General features: G+C 42.1%; 1 protein-coding gene across 1 annotated transcript in view; it reads right to left on the reverse strand.

The window, feature by feature from the left end:
- uba1 (ubiquitin-like modifier activating enzyme 1) overlaps nucleotides 1-13,707 on the reverse strand; it is a 290,553-nt gene that overhangs the window by 223,172 nt on the left and 53,674 nt on the right. Inside the window, exon 15 of the mRNA XM_060835388.1 lies at nucleotides 13,209-13,405. Within this exon, the coding sequence (XP_060691371.1) occupies nucleotides 13,209-13,405 (197 nt within the window). The remainder of the gene's footprint in view (nucleotides 1-13,208; nucleotides 13,406-13,707) is intronic.

The raw sequence follows: 13,707 nt of genomic DNA on the forward strand, positions 1-13,707 counted from the left end.
TATCTACAGCAAGGACCAGCAAGCTTGTGGAGGAACAGTGTTCACTAAAACCTTCAACAACAGCCTTCCTGCCTAACCTCACCACCATCACTGACTCTTTAGGGGTGCTTATTTCACACAGAAATTCAGCAGAGTTCCAGTCATGTATTGAATTACTTGCACTTAATTGCTTTATAAGCTGCTTCAATGCAATTCTGATGTTCATTTTTTCTGGACAAGCCAATCATAACTATCGGAATGTACACCGTTCAAAAGGAATTTTAGTCAAATTTACTGAGTCTTTGGTCAGAGCAAATCAAATCCCTATATCCGGCTGAGTGTAGCTGTGATCTTCAGTTCTATCTCTGTTTTTAAAAGCTATTTTGGTGCAGGAACAATCACAAAGATAATCCTGAGGATGTACCTGACTCAACACTCTTCCCCTCCTACTTATAAACTAGTCAAAAAAGTAAAAAGGGTTGCAAAGTACACTCAGAAAAGACAGCACACTTTAGAGAAGCCCATTAATGGTGGCCTGTAAATGGAATAACCTGCTTCGAAGTGAAGTACTGACCCAGACAGCTTTCCTGTGACTAGTTCCTGTTTTCAAAGCAGACTTACCTGTGGGTGGTTTCTGTCATCTTAAAGAGCACCTTTGGAGGGCTTTGGAGATGACCAAATGCATCATTGAGAAGTCAAGTGTGCGTGCTTCATTCCTGGTGCCATCGTTGGGGGTGTGTGGAATCCTTCTCGGGTCAACTCTTTACACAATCACTATGCTCACTCTGGTTGAAGATCCAAGCCATTTGGTTCGGCTTTTCTGAATTCCATCCCCTGAGCTTTATTTGTAGATGGTGATATGATGTGGTCAAAATGACTGAGGGGGTAACGATACTTGTAGAATACCCTGATGACCCTGACCACTACAATGGGTTTTGTAGACATTGTTTGTGCTATCTATACAAATGACGTAAATTGGTATTTATGTGCGCTGTCCAAATAAATGCAAGTTTTGACAAAATGTCCTTTTTTTCCCAGAATATACAATTATTGCATTTACCTGAAGATCTCTTGTGGGGTCATTTACAACTAAAACTAATAGTTACAGCACAGCGTGATCTCTAGAAGCATCTTTGTCTGAGGGTACTGCAATAAAAGTCTCTGCTCATTTCTCCTCATAGGAAACTCTAGGACCAGAGGGCACTTTTTAAAAATTTATTAACAAGGCAAGGGCATCACTAGCTAGGCCAGCATTTATTACCCATCCCTAATTGCCCAGGGGACAGTTAAGAGTCAACCACATTGCTGTGGGTTTGGAGTCACATGTAGGCCAGGCCAGACCAGGTCAGGATTGCAGCTTGCTTCCCTCAGGGATATTAGTGAATCAGATTGGTTTTTCCAACAATCGGCAATGGTTTCACGGTCAATGTAGGACTCTTATTTCCAAACTTCGATTGAATTCGAATTGCACCATTGTCCATAGTGGGATTCAAACCCAGGGGCCCAGAACATTACCTTGTCTCTGGATTAACAGTCCAATGATAATACCATCTAGGCTGTCACCTCCCCACAGTCTCAGAATAAAGGGGCACCAATTTAAGACTGAGATGAGGAGGAATTTATGCTCTCAGAGGGTTGTTAGTTTTTGGAACTCCTTGTCACAGAGAGCTGTGGGGGCACAGTCCTTGTGCATACTTGAGGTTGAGATAGACAGAGTTACAGGGAAAGGGCAGGGAAGTGGAAGTGAGCAATGTCGGATTAGCCATGATCCCATTAAATGGCAGATTAGGCTTGAGGGGCCGAATGGAATTCTCCTGTTCCTATTCTTATGGTCGTATGTTAATGTGATGACATTCCTGCTCTTGGCCGATCTACACATGGAGCTCTAAGAGCAACACTACCCTTTAAGTTCAATACCCCAGACATGCAGCAATTGAAAGAAAAATTGGCAAATATTTGCCAATGATCCTGAATGCGATTGCAGCCAAACATAACTCCTTACAACTTGATTTGGTTTGACTTATTGTTGTCACATGTACCTGAGTACAGTGAAAAGTTTTGTTTTGCATGCAGCACAGCAGATCATATCATACAAAGATCATAGGGTGATAGAACACAATGCAGAGTCATAACTGCAAAGAAGGAGCAAGATCAACATTAAGTTTGAACCTTGAGAGGTCCATTCAGCAGTCTAATTACCCCAGGGAAGAAGTGGTTCTTGAACTTGACCTTTAAAGGTTTATGCAGTCAGGTCTCCTCTGGAACAGGAATTCAAGGACTGCAAATGAGTGAACCAAAAGCAGTGAAGGAGTCATTAGCTTCCTGTCCATGGGCCAGTTGTTGATTTTTCCAAATGTTTCTGTCCAGTTTTCTTCACACAAGGCAAGTTAGGTTCCCACCATTCCCACACGCCAGGAAGGTGGAATGTTTAAGCAGCTGATAAGAGACCAGCTGTAGCTACATTGGTAGCTCTCTGATCCTTGAGCTACAAGGTTCTGGTTCAAGTCTCATTCCAGGACTAATGCCCAAAAATCAAGCCAGGGACTATCAAAGACTCTCAAAAGTACATTAAACAGGGGCCCCATCTACGTGGTTGGGCAGATACAAAAGATCAAATGGCACCATTTCAAATAGAAGTGGGGGAGTTATTCCCAATGTCCCATTTAATACATGCACTATCCTAAACAGACTATCTGTCCATCATCACATTACAGTCAGTGAGGGCTTGCTGCTTGCAAATTTGCCTGCCACATTTCCCACCTCATAACAGTGACTACAAATTGAAAATAATTTTTTTTTACTAGCTGTGAAAGCATTTTGAGACATCACATGGTCAAGAGAGCTCTATGAATGCCTTCTTTACTGTGCTCTGCCATTTTTATGCCATTAGCCAACAGAGCCAACAATAAAAATAAAACAGTGAATGATGTGAGTGTATCTTGTGATGCAGCCCAATACAAATTAGGAACAGGGTTTGTCAGCATCAGGAATGAAGAACTGAATTGAACTGAATTAGCTTTAGTGTCACACGTACTCAGATGAGTACAGTGGAAAGGTAACAAGTCACCACTTACGGCACTATGTTAGGTACAGGCTACAGATTCTTCAGTACAAGCTCTTTGGAAAAAATATTAGAAAAATAAAGAACTAAAAAGTCCAATATTACAGATCATAGGAATAAATTAGAAAATAGAAACATAAAAAGTTCAGAATATCAGTCCTTCTAAAACAATTTGCGCTGGCACCTAGCCTCCAGTCCACACTGGCACCCAGCCTCCAGTCCGCTGGGTCTTGGCTCCAGATTGCACCGGTATTCACCTTGATGTTCTCGAGACCAGAGAAAGCTCTGGAATCATCTCAAATAATCTTGCAAGTCCATGCTGAGGACACACCGGGCTGAGACACCAGTGCGCTGGGCTAAGAGACCACTGGACTGGGCTGAGACACCACCAAGTCGGGCCAAGAGACCAGTGAGCTGGGCTGAGAGACCACCATATTGGGCCGAGAGACCGCCTTGCTGGGCCGAGAGACCATTACACTGGGCTGAGAGACCACCACATCGGGCTGAGGGACCACCACACTGCGATGAGAGATCACCACATCAGGCCAAGAGAGCACCACCACACTGGGCTAAGAGACCACCATGCTAGGCCAAGAGATCACCATATCAGGCTGAGAGACCACTATGCTAGGCCGAGAGATCACTACATTGGGCTGAGGGACCAACATGCCAGGCCACTGTGAGTGGTGAATGAGCTGGAAAGAACTGTGCTTCCCTTCAGTCGCACCTCTTACTTTGGGTTGGGGGCAATTGATGTGGCTGCTGATCTGGTTATTGATACAATACATTTTGTAATGACCATTGGATCATTCAAGCCATGGATCAATAGATGTTTGCTTGCTGCCTTCATCTTGATAACTTCAATGGGACAGCAATACGAAGGCCGGCTGCAAATCTTCCATGTTCTGTTTCAATGGCTGAGCAGACTAGAAGAGCTGAATGGCCGACATATTTGACTGAGTGCGGCATCGGAGAATCTCAGTAAAACAGCTCAGTAGGAATGAGGGGGGAAATCTCACTGCTGGTTGGAGTCATATCTGGCAGAAAAAGAGAAGGCTGGTGTTTTTGTTGTTGTTGTTGTTGTAGAAAATCAGTTATCTCAGTGCCAGGGCATCTCTGCAGCAGTTCCTCGGGGGTAGTATCAGAGGCCCAACCATTTTCAGCTGTTTCATCAATGACCTTTGCTCCAACGTAATGTCAGAATTGGGAGATGCACAATGTTCAATGCCATTTGCGATTCCTCAGATACTGATCATCCCTTCCAATCCCCTGACTCCCTTCCCAGCCCCTCTCCTGCCACTCCTCCCAGCCACCAAATGGATTCATTCCTACCATTGACCAACCAGGTCATACCCTCTACCTGTCTCCACCTATACCACTTCACCACCCTGTCCCCGTCACCCACTTTACCTGCACCTCCCCTTACACCCACCCCCCAGTCCTGAAGAAGGGTTACACCCGAAAGGGTGGACTTGGAAATATTCCTTTAGTGTCAGCGGGCCGAAATCCCCTCCCTAACGGCATTGTGGGTCTACGTCCATCAGGTGGACTGCAGTGGTTCAAGAAGGCAGCTCAGCACTACCTTCTCAAGGGCAACTAGGGATGGGCAATAAATGCTGGCCCAACTTGTGAGTGAATTAGAAAGATAAAGCTCAACTTACTGCTGTTTATTGGTTGACAGTGGCCTGAAATGGCTTCCATGATTGTCTCTAGTCAATCACTTAAGCAATTTGAAATGACACAGGAAGACACTACAAATGAGCACTCAGTTGATGCAAGTATCTCTTTCTTGTTGATTAGATCTATGACTCTGGTGGTAGCACTGTAATGTAAAAATGGTGATCCTGAAGTGGCCTTCCCAGATCCTTTACAGTTAGTGCTTATCTTAAAAGTCAATGGTACATACTGTTGCTACCCCCAGGCAGATATCACATCCAAGTCTGAGGTCAACGTGGTTGATAGATTTCATAGAGATGTACAGCGTGGAAACAGACCCTTCGGTCCAACCCGTCCATGCTAACTAGATATCCCAATCCAGTCTAGTCCCACCTGCCAGCACCCAGCTCATATCCCTCCAAACCCTTCCTATTCATATACCCATCCAAATGCTTTTAAATGTTGCAATTGTACCAGCTTCCACCACTTCCTCTGGCAGCTCATTCCATACACGTACCACCCTCTGTGTGAAAACGTTGCCCCTTAGGTCTCTTTTATATCTTTCCCCTCTCACCCTAAACCTATGCCCTCTAGTTCTGGACTCCCCAACCCCAGGGAAAAGACTTTGCCTATTTATCCTATCCATGCCCCTCATAATTTTTTTAATCTCTGTAAGATCACCCCTCAGCCTCCGACACTCCAGGGAAAACTGCCCCAGCTTGTTCATCCTCTCCCTATAGTTCAAATCCTCCAACCCTGGCAACATCCTTGTAAATCTTTTCTGAACCCTTTCAAGTTGCACAGCATTTTTCTGATAGGAAGGAAACTAGAATTGCATACAGTGGCCTAACCAATGTCCTGTACAGCCGCAACATGACCTCCCAACTCCTGTACTCAATGTTCTGGCCAATAAAGGAAAGCATACCAAACGCCTTCTTCACTATCCTATCTACCTGCGACTCCACTTTCAAGGAGTTATGAACCTGCACTCCAAGGTCTCTTTGTTCAGCAACACTCCCTAGGACCTTACCATTAAGTGTATAAGTCCTGCTTAGATTTGCTTTCCCAAAATGCAGCACCTTGCATTTATCAGAATTAAGCTCCATCAGCCACTTCTCTGCCCATTGGCCCATCTGGTCCAGATCCTGTTGTAATCTGAGATAACCTTCTTTGCTGTCCACTACACCTCCAATTTTGGTGTCATTGGCAAACTGACTAACTGTACCTCTTATGCTCGCATCCAAATCATTTATGTAAATGACAAAAAGTAGAGAACTCAGCACCGATCCTTGTGGCACTCCACTGGTCACAGGCCTCCAGTCTGAAAAACAACCCTCCACCCTCTGTCTTCTATTTTTCAGCCAGTTCTGTATCCAAATGGCTAGTTCTCCCTGTATTCCCTGAGATCTAACCTTGCTAATCTATCTCCCATGGGGAACCTTGTCCAGCGCCTTACTGAAGTCCATGTAGATCACATCTATCACTCTGCCCTCATCAATCCTCTTTGTTACTTCTTCAAAAAACTCAGTCAAGTTTGTGAGACATGACTACCCACGCACAAAGCCATGTTGACTATACATAATCAGTCCTTGCCTTTCCAAATACATGTACATCCTGTCCCTCAGGATTCTCTCCAACAACTTGTCCACCACCGACGTCAGGCTCACTGGTCTGTAGTTCCCTGGCTTGTCCTTACCACCCTGCTTAAACAGTGGCACCACATTAGCCAACCTCCAGTCTTCTGGCACCTCACCTGTGACTATCGATGATACAAATATCTCAGCAAGAGGCCCAGCAATCACTTCTCTAGCTTCCCACAGAGTTCTAGGATACACCTGATCAGGTCCTGGGGATTTATCCACTTCTAGGCGTTTCAATACATCCAACACTTCCTCCTCTGTATTATGGATATTTTGCAAGATGTCACCATCTAATTCCCTATATTCTATAACTTCCATGTCCTTTTCCACAGTAAATACTGATGCAAAATACTCGTTTACTATCTCCCCCATTTTCTGCGGCTGCACACAAAGGCCGCCTTGCTGACCTTTGAGGGGCCCTATTCTCTCCCTGGTTACCCTTTTGTTCTTAATAGATTTGTAAAAACCCTTTGGATTCTCCTTAATTCTATTTGCCAAAGCTATCTCATTAGCCCTTTTTGCCCTCCTGATTTCCCTCTTGAGTATGCTCCTACTTCCTTTATACTCTTCTAAGTACTCACTCGATCTATCCTGTCTATACCTGATATATATGCTTCCTTCTTTTTCTTAACCAAACCCTCAACTTCTTTAGTCATCAAGCATTCCCTAGACCTACCAGGCTTTCCTTTCACCCTGACAGGAATATACTATCTCTGGTCTCTCATTATCTCATTTTTGAAGGTTTCTCATTTTCCAGCCATCACTTTACCTACGAACATCTGCCCTCAATCAGCTTTTGAAGGTTCTTGCCTAATACCGTCAAAATTGGCCTTTCTCCAGTTTAGAACTTCAACTTTTAGATCTGGTCTATCCTTTTCCATCACTATTTTAAATCTAATAGAATTATGGTCACTGGCCCCAAAGTGCTCCCCCATTGACACCTCAGTCACCTGCCCTGCCTTATTTCCTTTTCTGGAACCTTGCCTCACTCAACAAAACACATACAACTAGAAACGAAGGTCACACTTGGAAGCACCCTCTGTCTGAGGATGCAACACAAGCAGTTAGGTACTCGTCCATTTCTGCTGGTTATTGGTCAGGACCCCACAATCAGAATGAGATTATCTAGAGCAGGTACAATACCACAGAAGGACAACTGGGGAGTTATGGTCATGCTATTGTGGGGGAGGAAGGAATTGGGATTTAGTTTAATGCTAATAAATTGGAATGGGGGGGGGGGGGGGGGGGAGTTGAGGTGTGGGGGAGAATGGGGGAGGGAAAGGGCAAGAGAAACGAGTGCATGAGGGCAGGGAGTGGAATGACGGAGGTGGTGAGGGAGGTGGAGTAAGAATTTTCAGGAATCAGACACTACTATATGGCAGAATTCAGAAACAGCTCATGTGTTGGGATATTTAGATATTGGCCTGATATTATTTTAATGGGATGTTTTCGGTAGAGAAAAATAGATGAAGGATCATTATGAGATGACGGTGTGGATGTGTGGAGGCAATTTGAGACATACTTTGGAAAGTACGGTATTTGTGACGGGGAATGTAAAACTCCCAGCATTGAGAGTTTGTTTAATTGTATTTCCACATGGAGCAGTGTCCTAATATTTGTTTATGTTGGATTTCTGTCAGTACGTTGATCACTGCTCTTCCTGAGGCAAGGGTCCAAAGTGACAAGGTGAGAAATCCTTTTAATCAACACCTTCCGATTCATTCCATTAATCAAATGGCCCAGAGGACATCTTCAGTGCACAGAACAGGGTCAGAAACGCAGAAAGCAGAATGTGAGTTGTATTCTGGCTGTAATGTGTAATCACAATTGTAAAAGAGAACTATTTTGGCCAACATCGATTCTGTGTTTGTGGCTGCACAGCTGCACAATATGTAGGAAGAAGAGAGATAAATTATATCTTAATTAAAATCTTATTACACTCCCTTTTGCTCCAGAATGATTTGCTATAAATTGAGACCAAAATTCTTTTTTGAAATACTGTGACAAAATGCTTGAATGTCTATCTTTGATATTTACCAGAAGCTCAACCATTTTTTAAGGAACTTCATTAGTAGTGATTTTGTTAAATAAAGTAAAACTATTTCCAATACGTAATGCAATGTCCGAGCTGGTTGGGATTTCAACTTGAGGTATCATATTTGTCAATCTCGTGAAGAGATTAAAAAAACATGAATTATTTATGAAGAATTGCTTTGTTTCTAATCACCCCTACCCTAAGGCTATGCCATTTCTCTTAAATTACTAAGATTTTATATATTTAAAATGAACCAATTGATCACCAAGGGAATTGCCCATGGAGAGTACATAACCTGTGGGTAATATAAGTTATAGAGTGAATGGATCATTACACAAGTATGTTTGAATGCAAAGACACTCTCATTTTAAACTCAAATCATACCCTCTTACATTTCCATTAGATTTAGATTTAGATTTATCTAATATTGTCACTTATACCTGGGTACTGTGAAAAGTCAATAACATTGCCATGTTCTGATGCCATCTTGGATTTCAGAATGAGTTACTGAATAAATTGTGTAAATGGTAAAATACTGAATAAATTAATATTAAATTGATATTACTAAAATTGAAACAGCTTCAAAAAGTCTTCGTTCCCTCTCTGCTCCTCTAGTCATGATGCCCAGGATCCTGGAAACGTGCTCCTTTACTGCTGCCACCTTTGCATCCGCGTCCGCAGCCTCCGGAGCCAGAGGTGGTCATGTTGTGCGGTTCCTGCGATGCTGGACATCGACTGACACTCTGATTTGACTGACACAGTCCTGGCTCCAAGTTGACCAATGGGGTCCTGACTCTTGGTCGATCGAAGGGGTCCTGGCTGGTGTTCTAATGCCTCAACCCGAGGTGGTGTGTGTGTGTGTGTGCGCGTGTACATGTATGTATATGTGTGCGTGTATGTGTATGTGCATGTATGTGTGTGTGCATGTGTGTGTATGAATGTGTGTGTATGTGCGTGTATGTGCGTGTATGTGTATGCTTGTGCGTATATGTGTGTGTGCGCGTGTGCATGTGTGTGTATGACAATAGACAATAGGTGCATGAATAGGCCATTCTGCCCTTCAAACCTGCATCATCATTCAATATGATCATGGCTGATCATTCTTAATCAGTGTGTGTGTGTGTGTGTGTGTGTGTGTGTGTGTGTGTGTATATGCGTGTGTGCATGTGTATATGTGTATGTGTGTATGTTACATGGGGCTCCACCCTCCCGCAGGAGAACTTCAAGAGGAGGCCACAGGGTGACCAAAACAACAAAAAAAGTGTTACCGTGCTGGAAAGATAACGATGAAGCCATATGGATGTGGTAGAACAAAGCACATTATAAATTCCTATGATTATTTTAAGAATGGAACTGACTTTGGTAAATCTCGAATAGTTGCCTACAACCTACTAAAGTAGTGCTCCCCTGATCAGTGTGTGGTTGGTGTGACAAGTTGACAAGGGCTGTTTACATGCTAAAAGTAGATGTTGTAGCATAATCCTATAGAGATTGCTAGCATTTTCAAAAAGAAAGGAATTCCCACTATTTCAAAGAAACAACATTGCTGGGAAGGATTTCACTTTTTAATCTTTTACTTTAATAAACCAAATGAAAATCAGCTTCATTCAAATATTATGGAACAGGTGAACAGTATTTCCAATAAAATGATAAATTTCACTTTAAATAGTTGATATAAGGTACACCTAATGATTAAAAAACATTGCTTTCCACAACAATGTAAAACCACAAACAGTCTCAAAATTGTTCCTCTGCTATTTTCCACTCAGCCCCCGCAATGTGGCACCCTTCACTTCCTACTCAGTTGTGTCAGCCCTCGAATATATTCACCAGGAACCATTCTCTATCCAAAGTCCAACATGTTGGTTACCGTTGGATAAAACATGTAATTACAAACCCTCTTTCTCTCCTGGGTTGTGATAATCCGAATGGCACCGAATTCCGAGAGAACCCTTTCTCCAACACCTTTAAACAGTCTCTGGCAAGACTGAAAGAAGAGCAATAGGTAGCATCCGATCCACAATGCCTTAGTCTTTTTGCATTCAATACTCAGTCCTTGCCAACTGTCCAATATATACAGGAACACTGTCTTTGTTCTATTCTCAGAAACCTGTTTCAACACCAACGTTTATTCTAAAACTGCCAAATAGAAAACTGCTATATTAAGAGATAACCTTTCTCTGGTTTTCTCTTATTCATATTCTCAATGTATTTTGAACTGCCAAACAGAAAACAGAAGCTGAACAACGTCACTGCATTTCATAGGAGTACATTACTGCAGGTACTGGAATCTGTACTGAAAACAACAAATTCTGGAGATCACAGCAGCTCAGACAGTGTCCATGGAGAGAGAGCAAGCTAATGTCTTGGGTCTAGATGGCTCTAAAGGATGCTGTCTGAGCTGCTGTGATCTCTAGCATTTGTTGTTTTCACTGCATTTCATGTTTTTTTATCCTCTGCTTCTTAACTCCTCACCTCAATAACAACCACAGTTTGAATGGATATTTCTTGGAACTTGATGGAGTCATAATGAGAAGACAAATTATCTTTTTTTCAACTGAGCCCTCTTTAGTTCTAAAGGGACACTGCACAGAAGGAAGCAGCACACGGGACATCACAGTAAGAATTTATAACATGTACTTGGATAAACAGTTATATATAGTGAATATAAACATCCAATGTATAAACTAAATAGGGGAGTAAATTATTTGGATGCTCTAGTTCAATTTTCACCTGTCTTTTGACCTCACTGCAACTAAAAACTGAATTAGGTCTGGATTCCTTTTGTGGGATCCCACAGGAGATTTGATAGTGCAGTAAATCATTTTCTAATACACATATGACATTATGTAGCCCCAGCTATATCTAGGTTTAAAACTTCACATAAAACTTACTGAAACTCCTAATTGTTTTATTTTGTTAATTTCCAATGACTTTACACTGTGTCTAGCAGTTTCTGTGTGAGCCAGTGAACAGGGGATAGTGAACTTGTAACACAACTCATAGAAAACACAGTCACATTACAACAACAATATTAAATTAATCATCAAAGAGTCTATGTAAACAATGCCATACAGCCAATACTCCACAGAGTCTACTGATTTTCTGATCCTGCCACGTACTCTTCAATATACTCTTTCCTCAACTGCATTCAATCCCGTAATGCCCATTCCTTGTGCTACTGTTTTTGATATAACTCCATTGAGGCCGGTATCCCGTCACCAAGTCACCCTTAATTTACATCTGCATTGTGCTTGACACTGGTCTGGCTTCCTCAGAGCCAGCTCTCAGAGTGAACAGACCCTCTGACCCTCCTGTTTTGTTTTCTAAACGTTGTCTGTGTTATGTTAGGCCATTTTTCTTTCAGAGATGTTATTACACACCTCTAGAGCAGGTGAGACTTGAACTCAAGCTGCCCTCATCCAGGGGATGGTCACTACCACTGTGCCACAAGAGGTTCTCCTGTTTTTTATCTGTCAGAAAGGGCTCCCTGATTGGGGGCTGTTAATCTGGTCCAATCAGGAAAGTAATCTTTTATGTGGTCCACCCAGCTGACTTTGTCACTACAGTTTTATTTTCCCACCTTCAATCTTTGGTGCACAATATTTGGATATATAGCTTGCAATGCAACTCAATCAAATGTTCCCTAGCCCAGTCCCAATATCTGACATAACTTTAATGCTATTTTGCTGAAAGTCCTGGGATTTAAAAGATTAGACCATTAATTCCAAAAGGTGAGAGAATGTATAAGCTTGATTTTAAATGACTTTAAAATCATTGAGAACCATGACCATTACTAAGGTTTATAGCCTTTGCTGGAAAATTGAACAAAGATCTTTCAATCCCTAAGATAGGTAAATGCAGAGAATATGAAGTAGATAAAATGTAATTTCACTTTTTCAGCCACAGTAAATCAACAATGTAAAAGCAAAATACTTCAGCTTCTACAAATCTGAAATAAAAAACAATAGAAAATAGTGGGAATACTCAATAGCTGTAGTGGAATTTAAAAAATCAGATCAATGATGTTCGGATGAAGGGACATCAGCCTGAAATGTTAACTCTGTTTCTAGCTTCACAGATGCTGCAAGGTCTACTGAATATTTCCAGAATTTTCCATTTTAACGACACTTAAAACACACTGCACAATCCAAGGCAAAAATATCTTTCATCTTACAAAACATCCTTAAGATTCTGCTCAATCCTCTCCAACAGGGCTTTGGCAGATCATTAACATTGTTGGAGACAGCATCTCTGCTGCATATTTCCTGTTGATTACATTCCTCTTGTCACATCCAAGTGTTACACACAACAGTATAACAGTTTATAGGGAAGGATAAAGAACCTTACTAGGAACATACAACGGAATACTCAGTACTGGAGCCAAGATCTCTACAGTCTAGAATATAAACTTGTCCAGTGTTTAATTCACAGCTATTTCTACACAGCCACAAGGCAATGCATGCCTATGTTACAATGTCCAAAGTCATACGACACCAGGTTATAATCTAACAGGTTTGTTTGAAATCACAAGCTTTTGGAGTGTTGCTCCTTCATCAGGTGATGTCTTCACCTGTTGGACAATAACCTGGTATCCTGTGACCATCCCGGTCCAACAACAGCATCATTGTATCACAGATGGTACAATATTCTTGACTATGTAAATAGAATGTCTCCTCCCTTACCACGAGCAGCATCACAGCAGATATTAATTTTTAAGTCAACACAGATTCTTATGAGCAGCAGATCTTCAGAGTGTTTCCACTCCATGTTGCAGCTTACAATGTTCTTGGGAGACAAGGCCTTTGACACAATATTAATTATTTTCTCTAATTACCTGCAATGTGTGCTCAATAGCATTGGGGAAATTCTTGAGTGTACAGATGGGAATGAATTTTTCCGGAGGGTCCCCACTGGACGAATAGGACTCCGTAAGGTGAGGAATGATAACTTGAAAATTTCCTTTCGTACCCAGAGTACCTGACTCCAGCAGTGGTTTCTGGTATAAGACACAAAGGCTATCCATGTAACGTCCTGGAAGCAAAACAAAAAAACAGACATTACAGACATTTCTCCTGAAATGTACAACTACAGCTTGTATTTATTATCGTGGTGGCGTAATAGGAATGCCACTGCTCTAATAATCCAGAGGCTAAGATTGATTTAACCACAGTCAGAAGCAAAAATGGAGGAGGTCTTTGTATTCTTTTATTGGAGCACGTACAACATAGTCAGAGCAAGAAGAGGTCTCGACATGACCATCTTGGAGGAAGAATTCTTATCCCATCAGCTATCCTGTTGATAGCTGCTTCCCTTATAGCATGCAGGGTGATGCT

The sequence above is a fragment of the Hemiscyllium ocellatum genome, chromosome 14 (assembly GCF_020745735.1).
Source record: "Hemiscyllium ocellatum isolate sHemOce1 chromosome 14, sHemOce1.pat.X.cur, whole genome shotgun sequence".
NCBI classification, from domain to species: Eukaryota; Metazoa; Chordata; class Chondrichthyes; order Orectolobiformes; family Hemiscylliidae; genus Hemiscyllium; species Hemiscyllium ocellatum.